This window comes from Macaca nemestrina, chromosome 4 (genome assembly GCF_043159975.1).
Source record: "Macaca nemestrina isolate mMacNem1 chromosome 4, mMacNem.hap1, whole genome shotgun sequence".
NCBI classification, from domain to species: domain Eukaryota; kingdom Metazoa; phylum Chordata; class Mammalia; order Primates; family Cercopithecidae; genus Macaca; species Macaca nemestrina.
This window is the reverse complement of record NC_092128.1, coordinates 66,466,344-66,486,831: the sequence shown is the minus strand read 5'-3', so window position 1 is coordinate 66,486,831 and position 20,488 is coordinate 66,466,344. Positions and strand designations below refer to the sequence as shown.

General features: G+C 37.9%; 1 protein-coding gene across 5 annotated transcripts in view; it reads left to right on the top strand.

Annotated features, from left to right (window-relative positions):
- Positions 1 to 20,488, top strand: part of ELAPOR2 (endosome-lysosome associated apoptosis and autophagy regulator family member 2) — a 176,300-nt gene that overhangs the window by 99,867 nt on the left and 55,945 nt on the right. For all 5 annotated transcript variants that reach the window (XM_071094762.1, XM_024790942.2, XM_024790941.2 and 2 more), the window contains 6 exons: positions 4,472 to 4,667; positions 7,320 to 7,467; positions 10,338 to 10,424; positions 12,336 to 12,441; positions 13,472 to 13,624; positions 14,215 to 14,303. In XM_071094762.1, the coding sequence (XP_070950863.1) occupies positions 4,472 to 4,667; positions 7,320 to 7,467; positions 10,338 to 10,424; positions 12,336 to 12,441; positions 13,472 to 13,624; positions 14,215 to 14,303 (779 nt within the window). The remainder of the gene's footprint in view (positions 1 to 4,471; positions 4,668 to 7,319; positions 7,468 to 10,337; positions 10,425 to 12,335; positions 12,442 to 13,471; positions 13,625 to 14,214; positions 14,304 to 20,488) is intronic.

Below are 20,488 nucleotides of genomic sequence, written 5' to 3'. Positions count from 1 at the left end.
TTGGTTAACTGTTAACCAGTTAACCTTTTTAATTAGGTTATTTAAATGCACTGTGGCTCAGTTTCCTCATCTGGTATATGGGCATAATCCTTTCCTCCCTCACCAGTCTACTATAAACACAGTTGATCCTCATTATTCATGGATTCAATATTTGCAAATTTGGCTACTTGCTAAACTTTATTTGTAACCCCCAAATTAATACACTCAATGCTTTCATAGTTATTTGCAGACATGTGCAGAGTGGTGAGATATTTGAGTCACCCAACTACATGTATGAACAAGGTGACACTTTGACTTCTTATTGCTTTTCTCATACTGTAAACAAATGTCCTTTTGGTGGCTTATTTAGTGCTATGTGTTTAATATTTTAGTTATTTTTTGGGTGATTTTGCTGCTTAAAATGGCCCTCCAAGTACAGTGCCAACGTGAAGGCTAGTGTTCCTAGGTAGGAGAGGGCTGTGCTATGCCTTTCAGAGAAAATACATGTGTTAGGTGAGCTTTATTCAGGCATGAGTTATAGTTCTGTTGACCATGAATTCAACATTAATGAATTAACAACATATACTAAATCAGATGTCTTTAAAGAGAAATACACTTAAACAAGATTAGGTGTTGATTGATTGACAAAGGTGATGTGACCAGAGGTTCTCAGGAACCTAACCCTATACTTTCCATAGGAGTGATGGTCCAGTATTCATTAATTTAGTGTTTGGGGTAAATTCATATAACACAACTACTGTGAATAACAAGAATGTACTGTGTTTGTAAAGTATCAAGCACGGCACCTGGTATATACCAAATATCCATTATATTCACTTTCAACTTTTTCTTTCAGTTTTCCTTCTGACTTCATGGAAACACTTGGGAAAGAGATGGGAATATTCTTTATGATTTTAATTAACAGGGCAGTGAACACTCTGAAATGGCATCTTTATATTTAGAAGACAAGATTCACAAACACAGTCTTCTCTTTTTTAGCTTTTAGAGTTCTTTATAACAACATATCATAAAATATTACCTTTTATTACGTTATAGTTAATCAACTTAAAATACAATTTTGGACACTAAACAGTCTTCCAAGATAACTTTATTTTATTAGGAAGTCAATATTTTTGGCTTTGTGGGCAATGCAGTTTCTGTTGCAACTATTCAACTCTGCCATTGTGGTGTAAAAGCAGCCATAGACAGTAGGTAAATGAATGATCGGGACTGGGTTTCAATAAAACTTTATTTACAAAAGCAGGCGGTGAGCTGGATTTTCCCTGCAGGTTGTAGTTTGCTGACCCCTGATTTAATGTACTGTAGGGTCTTGGTTTACGATATTATTATTTATCATATTAGGCAAATGTCTGATTCTGAGTATGCTAGATGATCCATAGACCATTGAAAATAAACAGTTTTCCATAACTGTGTTTTTCTGTTGGTTGTGCTGATAGTGATAATAGCTTTAATGAGCATTTGTTACATGCCAGGCACTGCGCTAACCACCTTATACTATATTTTCTCAGTATTGCCACAAGATTCTTGGGGTGTCACTTCACCAGCTGGAAACTCCTGTGGCCAGTGGTCCCTTTGCCTGAGTTTTGCTCAGGCCCACCAGGCTTGTTCTGCCTACTCGGCCTGGCAGGCTGCGTTTGGCTTACTCTACTGGCCTGGGTCCCATGCTGGCCAAGGGCTAGCCAGGTGCAGAGCAGCAAGGGGTGTGTGAGTGAGCATGGGTTTGGGCTACCATGCACAGCCAGGCATGACAGCTGCGGTGGGGTGGGCAACTCCAGGTGACAGCATGGGCACTGGTTCCCTGCGAGGCTGCAGCTGAACCAGGCATGCCACAAGCAGCTTCTGCACTGGCACCGGGGAATATAGTGGCACCCAGAAGCTTGGAGACACCAGGAACTACAGAGCCCCAAAGAGGCTGTCACAGCCTTGACTGGGGAGCTCCTAGGTCTGGGATCCCCAAAGGGCCACAGTTCTTCTCTCCTTCTTGTCACCCGCAACATGGCAAGCAAGGGGCATGTTTCAGCCCTGTTTGTTACAACTCTTTTAGCCCTGCCATTTGGTGGTTCCTGAGTTCTTGTCCTATGTCCAGGAAGAAGGAGGTATGTGGACAAGTGGAGGGTGAGCAAGGTGAAGAGGAGCTTTACTGAGCTACAGAACAGCTCAGAGGAGACCCACAGTGACTAGCTCCTCTTCGTAAGCAGGGTGTCTCAGCTACTGTTCACCTCTCAGCAGAGAGGAGACCCTGGAGTGGCTCTGCAGCTGGACATCCCCTATCTGTTAGAGTCTGCTGAGTCCAGTGCTTTTATGGACCTGGGACTCAGCCAGCCAGAGGGAGGAAGTATGTGCTGATTGGTCAATAGGAGGCCATGGGCAGTCCCGGAAAAAGCACCACAAGTTCCCACTCTGGCCCACTGACTGGCAGCCCAGCCCCCAGGCTTCAGAGCCTCCCTGGCTTGAAGGTGGGGCTTTGTGGGACCCATCCCCTTCTGTCCAGGAGCCTCTCTGCCTCCTGCCACTGTTCTGGGCACCCAGGCTGTTTGGTCAAGGAGTGCCTGCAGGCCAGTGCCGAGCTGCCTTCAGCCCATGCCTCAGTCTCTCTCCTGTGCTTGTTGGTGGCCAAAGTCTGGAGGAGGCTGAGGTGTTAGGAGGCTGATGTGTCAGCACAGTGCCTGGGCTCAGCCCCTACCTTGCTCTGAGATCGGAAGGGGTACCAGGAGCGGGGAGAGGCCAGGGGCAGGGGGAGCAGACATCTCCACACCTGTAGGGGAAGGGGTTTCTCCTGAGCCCCTGAGAGTGCCAAGACGCCCTGGTCCACAGCCATGGCTTGGGCAGCTGCAGGTGTGCTCAGGATGGTGGAGCTCCTGCCTACTCTGGCCCCCAAGAGCACAGGGAGACTTGGGTCTGCCTGGAAGGGCAGGGCTGCTGCCTCCTCCTGCCCCAGTGGCTCCATGGAATGCACAGCCTGGTCCGCACTTCCCCCACAGTAGCCGGCTTCATGGCAGTGGTCACTCCAGGGGGGCTGCCGCTGCCATCAGTATAGCCCTTAAAGGTACCTATTGTGATTGTTATCTCATTTTTTTAGAGACAGAAACTAAGGCCTAGAGAGGTGAAATAATTCACTCAGTGTCATAGAATTAGGATGTGGTGCAGTCTCGTCCTAGGACAGTTTTGACTGTGTAGCCAGAATGCCACATTCTTTGCATAATCTTTTTTTATTTTCTCATGTTTTACTGATTTGGGGTTGTTGATTTGAATGTTAGAAGTTCATTGTACGGCATCTTTAAGGTTTCTCAAGAAAAACATTATATTAATTCAGTGAATAAGTAGATGTGTGTGGATTTTAGCTCTAATTCTTTAATTAGTTTTCAAAAATTAGCTTATTTTTATTTCTGGCTAAGTTTTCTAATGTATTCTAAAAGAGAAGAGTCTACCTAAATGTGGGGCTTTGCTGCTTTACATTCTGCTGGGAGATTTGATTTTCTTCACTGAGTAATTTGGATGTCTCATTTTGTCCTTGTTTCTTTACTATCCTGATTAAAGGATTAGAAAGCCCTTTTCCAGGTTGGAGTCACTAATACCATCTTGCACAGAGCCATGTACTTGGAGGGTGTTGATTTCCATTTGTTGAATGAATACTAACTTAGCCTTCTCTTTGGTAATGTGTCAACTATTCTTCACATTGCTGTATCTAATATCTCTGAGTACAGTTCTCAGAGTTTGCAGAAAGCTTGACATCAGAAATAAGATGGTGGTGGAAATGACTAGGTTGGTGTGAATATTGAAAAAGTGGGCTCATGCTTTCAGAGTGGAGATAACTTGTTCAGCTATTGCACTGCTTTCCTGTTTCCCTTTTTATATTTAGTTGTCACTCTAAACAACTAATCAGCTTTGGATCAGCATTTTATTTGGACTTAGTATGTGCCTGATACAATTAGGAATCCAAAAATAATGATCCTTGTTTTCTTAACGCTCAAAGTCTCACATCAACTTATAAATTGTCTTAATATGTGCTTATCCACTGATTAGCATACATTAAGTGCTTTAATGGAGGTATTATAACAAGTGCACTGTAGGAGCATGAAGGGAGGTGCAGCTGACTTCCCATTGGGCCAGGGGAGGGGATCTGTTATGAAGTGAGTGGTTTTTGAGTTGAGAACAGAAGTGTTCCATGTAGAGAAGGTAGGATTGGCCAACATCTCTGGGAAAGAAGACCACAACAGCAGGAGAGAAGATGAAATATTATGGGAATGATATGAATTCTGTTTTGGCAGGAAGAAGGTGGGGCAAGGGGTCAGCTTGGAAAAATAGGTTGGAACCAGATTCTGAAATGCATGTGGTGATAAGGGGGACTTGAAACGCTTTCATTAGGGTGTGACACAATCAGAGTTTTATGAAAATAATTCTGGTGACGGCATGAAGGGGAGGAAATTTATGGGAGACTAAGTAATGGGTTGTCCATTCTTCTGCCTTTCAGCTTTCTCCTGTGCTTCTGGAGAGTATCTAGAAATGAAGAACCAGGTATGCAGTAAGTGTGGTGAAGGCACCTATTCCTTGGGCAGTGGCATCAAATTTGATGAATGGGATGAATTGCCGGCAGGATTTTCTAACATCGCAACATTCATGGACACTGTGGTGGGCCCTTCTGACAGCAGGCCAGACGGCTGTACCAAGTAAGAATCCAAAGCAGCCTTTGGCTCTTAACTGAATATTTGAGAAGAAAGTAGTTGCTCTTTTCCAGAAAGAAGATGAGGATAATCTTGGTACTGTTTGTGGTGATAGATAAGCTAATTGCAAAGAATCATGTTTTTTGGACAGTGATTGCAATGAGTTTTCATGAGGTTAAAATCATTGCCCTCAGAATATAATAGACACTGTATGCAAAAATGCAATAAAGCTGTTAGAGAAGCAAAATTTTTTCTCATATTTATGGCTCATATTATGGCTACAGTTAAGCCGCTGGTGTTTGTACTAACCTTTTTCTGATTTTTAACAGATACTTTCAGGTTTTTTTCTTTTCCTCTGACAGGAAGAATTAATAACCTTCATTTAGACACTTGATTATCTCCTATAAAAGAGAGTGGGTTAAGTACCTAAGGTGGAAAGCACCTTTGCTTAATTCCTACCTCTTTTATAGGGGATTATTAACTTTGCATATCACAAAGCTGGCGAAATGTTAAACTGTTTTGAAAAAAACAAAACGAAATGTTTGTCTTTGAGCTATATCCCTTCCTGTTATCTTGTATTAACTATGTAACATTTCCTTTCATATGGATTTGCTTAGGAGAATTCAACTTTAGGGCTCTGGCTACCCCCTGACAAGAGTAGCCACTCAGGAACCCTACATTTTTACCATAAGCTAAGGATGCTGGGGAATTATTTAGCTGTGTTGAAAGGCATATTCATTCCCTCCCTCCCTTCCTTTCTTCCTTCCTTTCACTCTACCTTTTTGCCAAATGACACCAATTTCTTTATTTTAATCTCTCGATAATAGGATAATTTCCTTGAGAGAGTGTGTGTTTTCAGTAAAAGAGTTCCTTAGATGATGGTACTAGTAGGATGTTGTGGGACCTCAGATCTTTGTTTTGGTGGCCAGGAGATATTGACAAGGCTTCTTTTTCTGCCTGGAATAGTTTATGTATAAAAGAAATTGAATAAGCGGAAGTTTTTCAAGGTAATGTCTTCTAGTGTGATTTTCTCGGTGTAAATTTCAGTCTGGACTGGCTCGGTGGCTCATGCCTGTAATCCCAGTACTTTGGGAGGTCGAGGCAGGCAGATCACCTGAGGTTGGGAGTTCAAGACCTGCCTGACCAACATGGAGAAACCCCATCTCTACTAAAAATACAAAAATTAGCCTGGCATGGTGGCAGGTGCCCATAATCCCAGGTACACAGGAGGCTGAGGCAGGAGAATCACTTGAATCCTGGAGGCAGAGGTTACAATGAGCTGAGATTGTGCCACTGCACTCCAGCCTGGGCAATAAGAGTGAAACTCCGTCCACGCTTGCATACTCTTTATTTCTTTTTAATTGGTTGGGTCATATAGGAGATGTATGTTGAACTTTCTAAAAAGTCCGAGCTTTTCAAAATGGTTATATCATTGTAGACTCCCACCAGTAGTATATTTGAGTTCTAGCTATTCTACATATTTACCAACATTTGTATTGTTAAGTCTTGTTTTGTTCTAGCCCTAGCCATTCCAGTGTATTCACACGTGTGTTTGTGTGAAATAATATCTCCTTGTTTTAATTTGCATTTCCCTGCTGGATAATGTCAAACATGTTTCATGTGTTTATTGTTCATGTGTTTATTCACTTTTGTGAAGTCAAATTGTTTTACCCATTTTCCACTTTTTTTTTGGTCATTTGATTATTAAGCTAAAGGAGTTCCTTGTACATTCTGGGCATGGGTTCTTGTGTGTATATATTTATATAATAAATATATAGTATATGCACACACACACACACGTCTCTGTGTGTGTAACACTTCTTCCCAGTTTGTGGCTTTTACCTTTTTTGTTTTCTTAATAGTGTCCTTTGAAAAGCAGAAGTTTAAAATTTGAAAGAATATAATTTATCCTTTTTTTCTGCTGTGGTTATATGTTAGGATATCTTTGCTAACCCCAGGTTGCAAAGGCCAGAAATTACTGTATGCATCCTTATGGTAACATAGAGTTATTATTGTACCTTTATATAATGTTAAATTTTACAACACCCTAGTTACATCTATACCCTTATCTTCACACTATTGCCATATATTTAGAAACATAAACTGTACAATACAATGGTATTATGTTTTAAATAATTAGTTGCTTTTAAAATAACCTTACAAAGATTTAGGAACTCAAAAGCCAAGTCCATCACTGATAAGTTCATTTCATATGACACACAACTTCCTAAAAAATTAAGGTGAAAAAATATAGCTTTATATGTTAATCTACATATTTATCATTAGTGGTGCTCTTTCTCCCCTTCTATAGATTTGCCATGTGTATAGGTTTACAAATAAAACTGCAGATGTCTGAAAGAATAATTCCATCTAAGGCTACTAAAGTTAGTTATCTATTTGGTAATCAAATTTTGGGTGAAAAATAACAGTTTCATAGCAGATAATCATATAACCTTAAAAAGATTTAGGAAGTTATTTGCCATAAGAAATGAACCTCTTCTCAGTAATAAAGTTGGCCTTTGAGTTCTGGAAAAGCTTCTGGTGTTTTCTGCTGTGCTTTGCTGATGCAACTACTCGTGAATCTGAGTTACGTAGCTTTGTGAACAGAAGAGGTTTCAGAACATTAATGTAAAGTGCCTCTTGGTTTTGTTTCCGCAGCTCTTCTTGGATCCCTCGTGGAAACTACATAGAATCTAATCGTGATGACTGCACGGTGTCTTTGATCTATGCTGTGCACCTTAAGAAGTCAGGTTATGTCTTCTTTGAGTACCAGTATGTCGACAACAACATCTTCTTTGAGTTCTTTGTAAGACCTTTTACATTCTGGAATTTACTATTTAAGGGACATTCATGTAAATTTCCCTTAGTCAGTTGTTGCCATTCCATTTTATTCTTCCTCAGTTTTGTGTGTGTATGTGTGTGTGTGTTAACTGAACCTTTTGATATTAAAAGAAAACTTTAATTTTTTTCTATAATATTTTGTTTCCTGGTTAATATTATTTCTTTACCTCCGAGATCTCACCTTGCAGCATAACACTGGGCTTATTTAACTTTTAGTTATGCTTATTATATAACCATTTGGTTTTGAGTTTTTGTGTGACAAATATTTCTTCCAAGATTCATGTTTACTTTACCTTTTTGTAGCTACAGATAGTATTCTGTCAAAACTGTGTTTTTTAAACCAATTTGAGTTTTCACTTAAAAGATTTTTATCTTTGCAATTTCAAATATTTTTTGCTAACAAGAATTATTTAAGTGCATTTATGAGAAATTTTTTTTTAAAAGTAGAAGTGGCTGCATATTTCTGATTCTGTGAATTTTGTACAGTCTAAAAACATCAATGAACGGGATATTGATGTCTTTGAAAAAAAATTAAATAACATTACAGAAGATTAGATAATCACCTAACAAAATAAGCTGTCACCACTAAAGTTACTTAACTATTATTAATAAACAGTATCTAATCTAGTAAATATTTATCATGACACAAATGCTTGAGCAAATGTTCTCAGATTGACTTCTCACACCAAACCAAGTATGTGTTGTGCTTATAAATGGGAGACTATCTTGAAAAATGTTTCTGCAGTCCAGATTTCAGAAACAAATGTACTGAACATTCTAAAACAAATTTGTGTTGTTGGAAATGGGAATTTCTAAATCAGAAGTTTGGTAGCAAGAGAGATTTTTCATGAAAATATGAGCTTTATATTTGAAGTCAAGAGATTCTGGCTGTAGTCCCAACTCTGCAATTGTTAACACTGTGTTATTGAGCAATTAAGTAAACCTTCTGGCACTTAGCATTCACTTCTATAAAGTAGATTATGTGACAATATCTTTCAAGGAGTCTCCTAGTACTAATATCTGTTGATGAGTTTAAGATGTTAAGCAACATTCAAACAGATTTATGTTTAAGCTGCATTTTGTTTGCAAAATCCTTCTGGAAGTGAACAATTCCCTGTTTCGTTGGACATTTTTGGCAACATTGCTAAAACTGAAATAAAGTTAAGAAGCAAAGCAGTTATCTATTTATTAGAATAAGTGTTTAGATTTGTTTTGCCCAATAAGTTCTTTGAGATATGTCAATAAGTTTCATTACTTCCTTTCAGCGATGCCTTTGTTCTGGTTATAATCTGAAAAGGGATGGCAAAATCATGTTCCTTCCTCTATTGATGTTGCAGCTTTAGAGGTTGCAATTTATTGATTCAGAAGGTCAAAACTTCATGGTCATCATACTGATGGTTAATGGAAAGGAAGTGTTTGCAGATTGAAATATGCTGTTCTCTGAGAGTTGTACATATGGGCATTACATAATTAACAACAACAAAGTATTTAATTTTGGAACTATATGAAACTTTCATTCAGCCCTTCTGTTTTTTTTTTTTTTTTTTTTTTTTTTTTTTAAATAATGATGAAACTGAAGCCTAGAGAGACTAAGTGATTAGACTTAGGTTTTACAGGTCTCCAGAATGCCAGTAGAATGTCAGGATAACATATGACATCTGCTTTCAGTGATAAAAAAAGCTTTCAGCTTATCTACATATTGACCATTAAAGGTATATTCAGGGTCCATATCTGCTTTTAATTATGTTAACACTTGCATTAGAATGGTCATTATGCTTATAATATGAATATGACACTTAAATTCAATTAAAGTAAGTACTCTCAGTAGCTGATATTCTCTGGCATTTGGATGGCAATAGGGTCTATTTTTTAGTTAATAAGTCTTTAGGGAATAGCTCTTAAGGAGAACATTTTAATGTTTGTAGATTGGTTGGGAAGATGAGTGAAGAAGCAAAATGATTTAGAGATGAAAGAGCGAGCCATTTCTTTTGGTGGGAATATAGGTGATGAGATCTTATTTTAACTCTAATCTGTTGCTCTTTTGCAATATTGGAAAGGTGGCCTAACTTTTTGATGTCTCTGTATTCATTGTAGACCTGGAAAAGTAGTGTCCCAACTCCTTGACATTTTGGAAGAATTGCCTGGAAAGCACAAGGTGTTTGGTGTTAAAGATATCTGTAGTCATTTGAATTGGCATGGCAAATGATTAACGTTTACCCCCAAATAAAAATTTGGAACTTTGACTTTGGTCATAGCCAAATTTTTATTTGGGGGTAAATGTTAATCATTTGCCATGCCAATTCAAATGTCTACAGATATCTTTAACGCCAAACACTTTGTGCTTTTGCATTTGGATTAGGTCCTAGGGAATGGAAAACAAAGTATACTTTATTTATTTTTAATTTAAAATTTTACTGCTGCAAATATTATAAAGAACAGCTTTGTTGATTTTTATGCTATTGGGCCTACATGGTGAATGCAAGCTATGAAAAAGTTTGGGTAAGTTGGGTAGTTGTTTTGTACTTTGTCTCCTTTCTGTGCGTTGTCAGTGTTAGTCACTGTGTTAGTGTGCATTGTGAATCTTCTCCCACATTCCTCTCTCTAATGAGCTAGGCTTTTTGTTACAATAATGAAGGTAGTTTACTTAGAACCACTCAGTCATATGCAGTTGTCACTTAGGCTCCAGAGGTCTTGGTATGTTTACTTACTGAGAATTACTCACGGCCATTGTTTAGAATGTATTGAACGAGGTTCTTGCAGTCTGTGCTGGGTACAAAATTTAATTAAAGCCGTTATTCAAGACACTTTACTAGGGCCCTTGTGTTTAATCCACAGATTCAAAATGATCAGTGCCAGGAGATGGACACCACCACTGACAAGTGGGTAAAACTTACAGACAATGGAGAATGGGGCTCTCATTCTGTAAGTCTCTTTGTATTTCCTTCTTCTTTCCCAACTTTTCCTTCTTCTTTTTTTTTTTTCTCAACCTTTTCTTCTTCTTTCCCAACTTCCCCTTCCTTTCATAACTTTAAAAAAAAGTGTATTTTAAGAAAAAAAATCAAAATTAACTATTAATTTAGATGATTTCTGGTTAGGGGAAAAATTACCCCTAGTTTCATGGACTCAGCTTCCAATTTTCAGGGTCTTTTCCTACCTTTTTCTTTCTTGTTAGTTTCTTTTTCCTTCCCCTTCCCATCATAGTCTAATTTTCCTCCCTTTCAAAGGGGCATCCATGAGAAAGAAGGCTGTTCAAAACTAATATACAAAACATTTGAGTTTCTAAGTTTGTAAATGTGCCTGTCATATGTGATCAAATGAGTGGCTCTTGTCATCGGAAGGATCTGTGAATTCCTTTTATCTTTTGCTGCACTGTGCCCAACAAGTGATATTCAAGCTTGTTTTGTTGGGTACTATGCTGTCTCCATTTGTTGAACAGCTCTGTTTATCACAAAATTTATCTATGTTTGGAGCCTCAACCTGCCTCCTCCCTATTTGCCACACATTGGTTGAAATTCTACCTTCTCTAGTTACATGAAGTAAAGTAACTGCCTGCTTCCTTACAGGACAGCTCCTTAAATGCTTGAAGGCAATTATCAGGTAACGATTCAGTGAATCTGTTATTATTTGAGGCACTGTCTCTTTGGAGTGAGACACAGATTTAATATCTAACTCTGGTTTATAGTTGTGTTTCTTTAGGCAATTTGCTTAATCTCTTTGTGTCTGATGTTTTCATTTGCAAAATAGGAATAATCTTTGCATGATTAAATCAGAAGATATGTGGGAACGGCCTAATATGGTGCCTACAATGTAGATCGAGCTCTATTTCAATAAGTGACCATCAATCCTTGTCTTTGTGGTTGTAGCAGGTACCTCATCCTTGGGTGATTAATATAATGTACCCTTTCAGAATATTTTAAAAAATCTGTATATCTGATAATAATATTAATAACATTTAAGATCCATATACTTTAACACCCAGTTAGCTGGGCTTTGAAAGTACAAGTAACCCTTAAAAACAAATATGCTTTCTTCACTTAAAAAGATTTAATACAAGGGAAAGTGCTTAATGCACTACTTTTACTTAATTTATTACTTCACTGAAATAGTTGGGTGGATTGTAATTTTATACAGCTTGAATTTGTCCAACCAGAGACTGCATAGAAGAATAAGGGGGGTAAATAAGAAAGCAAGGAACTCTTAAAATTAGTTCACTTACCTGTATAAACATGAAATTTATAAGAAAATTAGTTTGATTTTACAATTAGCAAATATTCCAGTAGCAAAGGAAACCAATACTACATATAGTAGTATTAATGTTCTAGAGTAAGAGAGTTAAATCAGATTATCACATAAGAACAGTCCTATTTTTTCTTGTTATTGTTGCTGTATTTTTATTAAATATTTTTTTAAAATAAACAAACTCATTCTGTTGCCTTTTGTTTTCAGAACTCAAAGATCTTATAAATAGTGGCAACCTGTAAATATACAAGTGGGCTGAGGGACTTTCACCCTCTAAAATGGATTCTTTTTAAATATAAACTAAGACTTCATGCAAATGGTTTGAGAATCATTTTATGTGTTTGTTTAGACTTGAAGATTTCTTCTTTTCTATTTAATATATTTTGTGGATTAGCAAACTCCATTTTTTTTTCTTTTAAGAAAGTGTAAACTTAGCGGAGGTTAGGTCAGAATTAACAGTGGACTTAAATCTGTGGGTTTTAAATTAATGGCGTTTTATTGTATGGATTGAAAAAGTATGTAAGGGAGTAGCTTTTAGGTGTGGGAAATGGCATGGCTTATCTGACCTGAGTGCCTTTATGTTTCTCTTTATAGGTAATGCTGAAATCAGGTACAAACATACTCTACTGGAGAACTACAGGCATCCTTATGGGTTCTAAGGCGGTCAAGCCTGTGCTGGTAAAAAATATCACAATTGAAGGTATTTCATGGCAGTCTGGTTTAGTAGTCACTAGTGACTACTAAATATTAATGTTTTGGTTTGGGTGGTTCAAAGGTTTATAGAACAGAAATTAATATGTTAGGAAATCATATAGGTCTGGAGACCCTGGTTTTACTCCTAAGAAATCGGCAGTTGTTTTCTTTTTTTCTTGTACACTTGAACTAAATTATTTAATCATTGCAAAAAAGAGTAAACATGATGACAATTTTAGATGTCTGTAAACAAAAAACATGTCTCTGTGTTAATAAGACCCTATTATTCCTCTGAGAAATGTCTATTGTGCCAGACATTGGGCTTACTCAGGGAACTGATGACCTGGTCACTGCTATATCCATAAAAATAACAGTAAACATCTTGACCTGACTCTTCCCTAAACCTTTCGTGCTTGTCTGAATCAACTGGGCAATTTCTGGCCCAGGAGAGCAGCTGATGAACCCTGGCATGGTTCATTCTCAATTAAGGGTATTTTTAATTAAAGCAGTGATTCTCCTTTATTAAACTTTGGCTTACATTTTAATATGTTCAATGTGGGCTTGTTCCTGTGAACAATGTGTTAACTCATTAGTCATAAGGACATCTGCTGACAAAGGCTGGAATTACAAACCAGAGGAGAAGTCAAGCCATTCCTAGGTCTTACCTGTGACTTAATCAGCAGTGGGAAAAAAAAAGGGAATGGGTTATCATAAGGATCAGATAATTACAGGCCTATAGAATTAGAGGGAACCTTAGGGTTTATCTCATTTTTGAGTTAGTGGAGTTGTCTTTTGACAGCTCAGTTAATACAAGTACTATACCTCTATCAAAACTTATCACTTGTTTGCTGACTTGATTGTGCAGTTCCTTGCACACAGTAAATGCTTTCTTAGTGCTGGATGAATAAGATAAAAGATTTGGGCTGACCTTACTGTAAATATTTCTCCCTTACTTCTGGGTAGATGCAGAAGTAGGTGCTGATTTGCTTGTTCATATTGGGTCCTCCTCCCATGCTCTGTTTTTCATTACCGCACAGGGGTGGCGTACACATCAGAATGTTTTCCTTGCAAGCCAGGCACATTCAGCAACAAACCAGGTTCGTTCAACTGCCAAGTGTGTCCCAGAAACACCTATTCTGAGAAAGGAGCCAAAGAATGTATAAGGTGTAAAGAGGACTCTCAATTTTCAGGTAGAACTAGTTTATACTCTGCTTTTTTCTTTCTAAATGTATGTTGGTCAAGTGTATATTTATAAGCCAGAAGTCACCCATAAAGTATGACAGCAGTGGTGGCTGAAACCGAAGTGCTGAAGTGAATTGATGTTGAATGGATAAAATATGACATCTTCTCCCTTTCTGCTGACTTTCCCCTATATAGGTCTATGATTTGTTTTTCTTTTCCACACCCCACAGGCAACTGCTATGGATATGTTTAGACTCATCTAAAAATGTTTATACTTTTACATGATTTGTTGGTGTAGAGACATACGTAGAAACTTTTGATTTGTTCCAAATTTCCAATATACAGCGATGATGGAAGAAATCTAATATCTTCTGGGAAAAACTGTGATATACTACTCCGTGTGTATCATAGAAACACTTATTGCTCTAGGGAAAATAAAAATGTAGACATTTATTTTCTTTACACCTAGGTAGTTCTACCTAAATTACCCTGGTAAGGTTATTTGTACTTTTTAGTTTGCTTTTTCTTTTTGCTTTTTGCCTTTTCTTAGACGCAAAATAATTGACCCATTTCTGAAACGCTTTTTTTTATGTTGCAGAGGAAGGATCCAGTGAGTGTACAGAGCGCCCTCCCTGTACCACAAAAGACTATTTCCAGATCCATACTCCATGTGATGAAGAGGGAAAGGTACCAGCAGTGTTGCGTCAACTCCATCCCATATTTTTGCAACCTTCTTTCCAATTTGAGCAGACTCTAATTTGTTCATGAGAGAGATTTATGACACACGTATGTAAGTGTAAAGAAGAAATTTTAGAGTTTAGGGTTTGAAGTCTGCCTTCCTGGCTTTGAATTTCAAATATACAATTAAGTCCTGGGGGTAACTTATTTGATGTCTCTAGGTCTCAAATTTTTTATTTGTGTAATAGGGATGATATTGGCACCTACTTTATAAAGCTGCTATAAGAACATTCAAGATATTTAATGTAAAGTTCCTAACCCAGTGCCTGGCGCATAGTGCTCAGTAAATGACTGCTACTGTTAACAGTTATATTTTTTCCAGAAGTAATAACATGAGAGAGCACAGCCTTAAAATGTGTAGTGTGACTCACAGGATGGAAAGTTCTTATAACTTCTCTTTAATTATTTGGTTACTCAGTAGGTTTTGTCAGTAAAAACCATGCAGCCATGGGCTATTCGGTTATGGCAGATTACTGTGTAATTGCAATGAGAAAATGCAAAGTAAGTACCATATAAACGGCACATAGCCAGAGGAAAAATGCACACATGAGCTCTGCAGTTGACCTGCTGTCCTCTTAATTAAAGAATTAGCCTACACCAGCCTGTGTCAGTGAGGGGAATCTGAGATCAAAGTGGCTGCTACGGATCGTTGCTTCTTTATGTCTGGGACACACTTGGCAGTTGAACGAACCTGGTTTGTTGCTGAATGTGCCTGGCCTGCAAGGAAAACATTCTGATGTGTACGCCACCCCTGTGCATCTTTGAAATAATGACATTTATTTTCTTGACTTAGTTTGGAAAGCACATATAGATGTCAGGAAATTTATTACTTTCTTCTCTTATTTTTGCATCCCTAGATTCTAATCTAGATTGTTATATTACTATTTATCTTATCTTAGGTCCTTAAGTTTTCTTTAAGGAATATTATTTGGAATGGTTAAGAGCAAGTACATTCTAGTTTAAATTAGTGGCAAATTGTAACGATAAGAAGTACAACTATTACTTTCAGTAAGAACAGTAACTCAAACTAACAGCTGTTAACTGACAAGGAGTTGTAAAGTAAGGTCCTGATAGTCCTATCATGATGCCAAGTAAGGGCTGTTTTTTTAGAAAATACATGCAGAGAGGTACCATTAAGGTGAATTGAAAAGTAATTTCCATTATGTTTGTTTAGGTAAACTTTTCTTAAACTTGCCTTATTAATAAGTAAGGCAAAAGTAAATTTAGTTTATTTTATATAATAATCAGTTCAGTGTTACTGAGGCTTAAAGGAATGGGATCTAATGTATAATAGGATCTTGTCTAATCTACAATGAAAATATACAAAAGCTGTATATTTGGCCGGGCACGGTGGCTCAAGCCTGTAATCCCAGCACTTTGGGAGGCCGAGACGGGCGGATCACGAGGTCAGGAGATCGAGACCATCCTGGCTAACACAGTGAAACCCCGTCTCTACTAAAAAATACAAAAAACTAGCCGGGCGAGGTGGCGGGCGCCTGTAGTCCCAGCTACTCGGGAGGCTGAGCCAGGAGAATGGCGTGAACCCGGGAGGCGGAGCTTGCAGTGAGCCGAGATCGCGCCACTGCACTCCAGCCTGGGCGACAGAGCGAGACTCCGTCTAAATATACAAAAAACTAGCCGGGCGAGGTGGCTGGCGCCTGTAGTCCCAGCTACTCGGGAGGCTGAGGCAGGAGAATGGCGTGAACCCGGGAGGCGGAGCTTGCAGTGAGCTGAGATCCGGCCACTGCACTCCAGCCTGGGCGGCAGAGCAAGACTCCGTCTCAAAAAAAAAAAAAAAAAAAAAAAAAGCTGTATATTTATTATGTTAATTACATCCATGAGTATAATGGCAGTAAGTAGCATGACAAAATCTATTTGACCTGGGCCTAATGGATGTAAGACCTTATATTAAATGTATAATATGCAGAATACACACAGCTGCATAGACACATATGTGTATATGGGTGTACACACGGGCATGCTGTGTACACATATACACATAAATTATATTTTTCTGTTGTGTCTGAGTGAAATTTGAACATGTTCTTGTTATAGAAGAAAACAATGTGCTAGCATGATTTTTTTAAAAGAAAAGTGATTTAAGATATTTCAAGATAAATGTTTCTAGCTTCAAAAGTAAAGCAATGGGGACTTAGTGAAATAATATATGTAATGAAGTTTAGATTGCACATGTGAATTTGAGATTTTTTGGGTAACATTTTCATTTGTTCTGGTTTCATCTTTTAAAATGGCATTTTAGCTGGGTGAAGTGGCATGCACCTGTAGTCTCAGCTACTTAGGAGGTTGAGGCATGAGAATTGCTTGAGGCCAGGAATTTGAGGCTGCGGTGTGCTATGATGGCACCTGTGAATAGCCACTGTACTCCAGCCTGGGCAGTGTAACAAGACCCTGTCTCTTTAAATAAATACATAAATAGATGTTTAATTCTTGCTGAGAATAGCCTGGTGATTTGCCAGTGGTTTAATGATGTTTCTCAGGTGGTTCAATGACTATATGTTGGTTCTGTCTGTCCTGTTATGTTCTCTTTGTCTTATTTTGCCCTACTTGGAGAGAATCAAGTTGATTGACAAGGAAATCAGCTATTGAGGCATATAGATTCCAAACATTACCATCGATATGACATAGGAGTGTTACCACAAGTTTTCTGTATTTATTTTGAATCTTAGTTTAAAACAGATTGCTTAAATTTCTTTCTGCCTGTGGGGGAAGTTTTTCAGGAAAATTTTAATTTGTAATTGAAATTATTCTAATTAAGAGATTCTTATAAACATCGTGAAAAATATGGAATGGCTTGCTCATTCATACTTTTAGTAAATCTTTACTGAGCACTGGTTATTTATAGAATACTGGGTAAGGAGGGCAGAGCTAAGGATAGAAGAAAAACGTAAATGTCTCCATAGATGTAGAGCAGTGGCTGTCGAATATTAGTGTTCATCAATTTCACCTGGAAGGCGCTGTCCCAGATTTTCTAATTTAGTAGGTCTGGAGGAAGGCCTGAAAATTTGCATTTCCAGGACGGTGCCAGGTAATTCTGATTCTGCTGGTCCAGAATCTCAGCATTTCGAGAACCATTGGTCTAGACTCTAGAGGAAGAGATAAATAGTCAGTCATAGAAAATGAATTATTATTTCCAATTGGGATTAGTGCTACAGCAGAGAAGTTTGAATTTTATGAGGTTCTTACCCAGTCTGGGAAGGCCTCAGGGCTGTATTAAAAACTGGGCAAGGCCGTGGAAGGAGAGCATTTTTGATAGAGGAGCGGGATGGTGAAGACCTGACATGGGAAGGAACATGTTGTATTTGAAGAACTAAAAGAATGTGTGACTAGAATGTGGGGATGTGGGCGAGGGATTGCATTAGGTGCGGCTAATGACATAAGCTATTGCTAGAAAAGGCATGGTTTCACAGGGCCACATTAGGAATTTTGGCCTGTATCCTAAGAGCATTTAGCAATCCCTGCAAGTTTTTTGGTATCAGAGTGATGCAATGTGATTGGATTTATACTTCATATAGATCCCTTTGGCAGTATTTTATAAACAAGATTAGAAGGGGACTAGAGAGAATGAACACTTAGAAGTCTCATAATGCCCTTCTCCAGGTGAGAGAAGGAAGTGAATGATAGTAAAGGGAATAGACAGAAGAGTATGGATTAGAGAAATAGGAAGTAAAGTTCACAAAATGTGATGGTTAATAAGATGGAGGGGGAGGAAAGTATTAAAGGTGGGTTGGTAGAGGTACTATTTGGTTAGAGAGAAGGTCTAGAGGCAAGGAGGGAAAGACCGTGAGTACAGTTTTGACCATGTTGTGAGATGGGGCAAGAGGAGATGTTGAAAGGGCCATTATGTACATCAGTCTGGAGCTTAGTAGAACATCTGAGCTAGCTATGTGAATCTGAAAATTATAGCAAATAGCTGGTAATTGCAGCCTTGGGGTTGGGTAAAAGTTTTCAGGGAGATCATAGAGTGGGCTTAGAAGTCAGCCATAGCTAGGAGAGATGAACAGGGATGGTGCCTGAGGAAAATGGCTGGAGAAGTGGGAGAAACCAAGGGAGTTACTATCATAGAGTATTTGCATGATTGGAGTGGTTAAGAAGGCTGATGCTCCTGCACAATCACCCTAGATGAGGGCTGAAAAGTATCTATTGGATTTGGCAACATTGAATTAAATGGTGGCTTTAAAGAGCCATTTTAAAACATGGAAACCAGGTTGAATTGGGTGAAGAGATATAAGGATTTAAATCCTCTAATATATAGAGTAAGGCATTCTCTCACCAAATATCTGTGGGACTTACTACGTATCAAGTTGTGTAAGGCCCTATACAGATGCAAAGAAGTAAACAAACATGGATAATTACTTGGTGTTCTTGGCCCATGGTTAGGTTATGAAAGTCTCAAGGAGACAACACATTTTTATATGACATTATTCCCTGTGGTGAATAAATGAAGATTCCTAAATGTGGCTTACTTGAATTAAAACTTAGCATATGCAAAATAGAGATGTAAAACATAGATAAATAAAAGAATATTCACTTCTCAGTAAACATTCACTACAAAATTAAGTAGTGAGTTGAAAGTTTTATGTATGCTTTGTTTAAAAAAATTAGTGCCTACTTCTTACATAAAATGAGGTACACTCATATAGGTGCACACAAGCACATATACAAATTCAGTGTTTGATGTTTGAACTAAAAAGAATACTGATCAGTGATTTTACCAACAAACCTAGTCCCCTAGAAGATGGGGTCTTTCCCTGTTCAGTGTCATGAAACAAATACATGGAACTGAAAGTGAATGTCAAGCAATGCAGGCTTTTTTCGAGGGTCATGAACTGAGAAGTAGGAGCATGGTTCACAACTTCTCTGTTAGTGAGGGGTGAGGGAGTTAAAATACAGGATTTCTCTAATGAAGTGATTGGACATGAAAAGCAAGGGGAGGAATATTCATGTATTTTCCAGAAATGGGCAGTAAACTTCCTGGAACTAGAGTGCTGCCTGCCTTTTTGTGGCTTCTTTTGGCCATTGTCATAGCACTGGTGGAAGTGTCACTTAGTATGGAAATAAAATTGTGAGATTATAATGAAAGCTGAGATCCTTTAAGTCATTTGGTCATCTATCTTGGTTCTAACCAGTCTCAGCTGGTCTGGTTACAAAGGGAACTTTTTATCACAGGCATCCTGTTTCTTAAAGATAAACACAGGTAGGGCAGGGTGGAAATTCAGCTATGTTATGTAGGCATTACACCAGGTAACAGTGACACTGGGCAAGAGTTAATCAAGAGATGTGTTGAATATTAGCAGGATATTTGACAGAGCATCTCATGATTTCCTTATGGATAAGATGAATTGTGGACTAAATGATATGGTTAAGTAGATACATGACTGATTGAAGAATCATATATAAAATGTTTGATTTGATAAATGATTATTATCAGCTTAGAGTACAGTATAATACATATTTGATATATTTATATATTTGCCATAGGAATATAAATATAGCAAGTCATTTATACATACTGTAACTCATACAAAGAAGAATATAAGTCAGATGAGTTTTCAACATTTTATTTAAAAATCATTAACTTCATAAAGACATTAAGAATATGTATATCAGTTTGTGAATCAATAAAGATTAGAATGATAAAATTAAGATTCAGAAAGACTCCAGTGTGCTTGAACAATGAGCTCAAATTAGTAAAATCAAAATTTATTTGTGTGAAATAAACTCTCAGATATAAAAGCATTGACAAAAGAGAAAATAATTACTTGCAAAGAAGATTTCCAGGGAAATCCAAGCTTTAAAAGACCTAGCTCACCAAATAAAAATGCAACAGCTATTTCAAAGTGGGGAAAATTCTTCCCCCCCAAGAATACAAAGAATAGTTTTCAATTAAGCTGTTCATGGTTAAAAACAGCAAGTTTCTCATTTGTTTATCATATCCACAAAGGTTGTCTCATATCCACTACAAAAGGGAGTGGGGAAAAGGTTATTTTTGTTTGGGAGTTAGTAGACAGAAAAGACTTAAGTTTCTATTTATTTTGGGTATTACACTGAGGCAGAGTAACCTGTGTGATGTTTGTCTCCCTCAGCCACTCCCCTATTGTGGGACATGATTCACA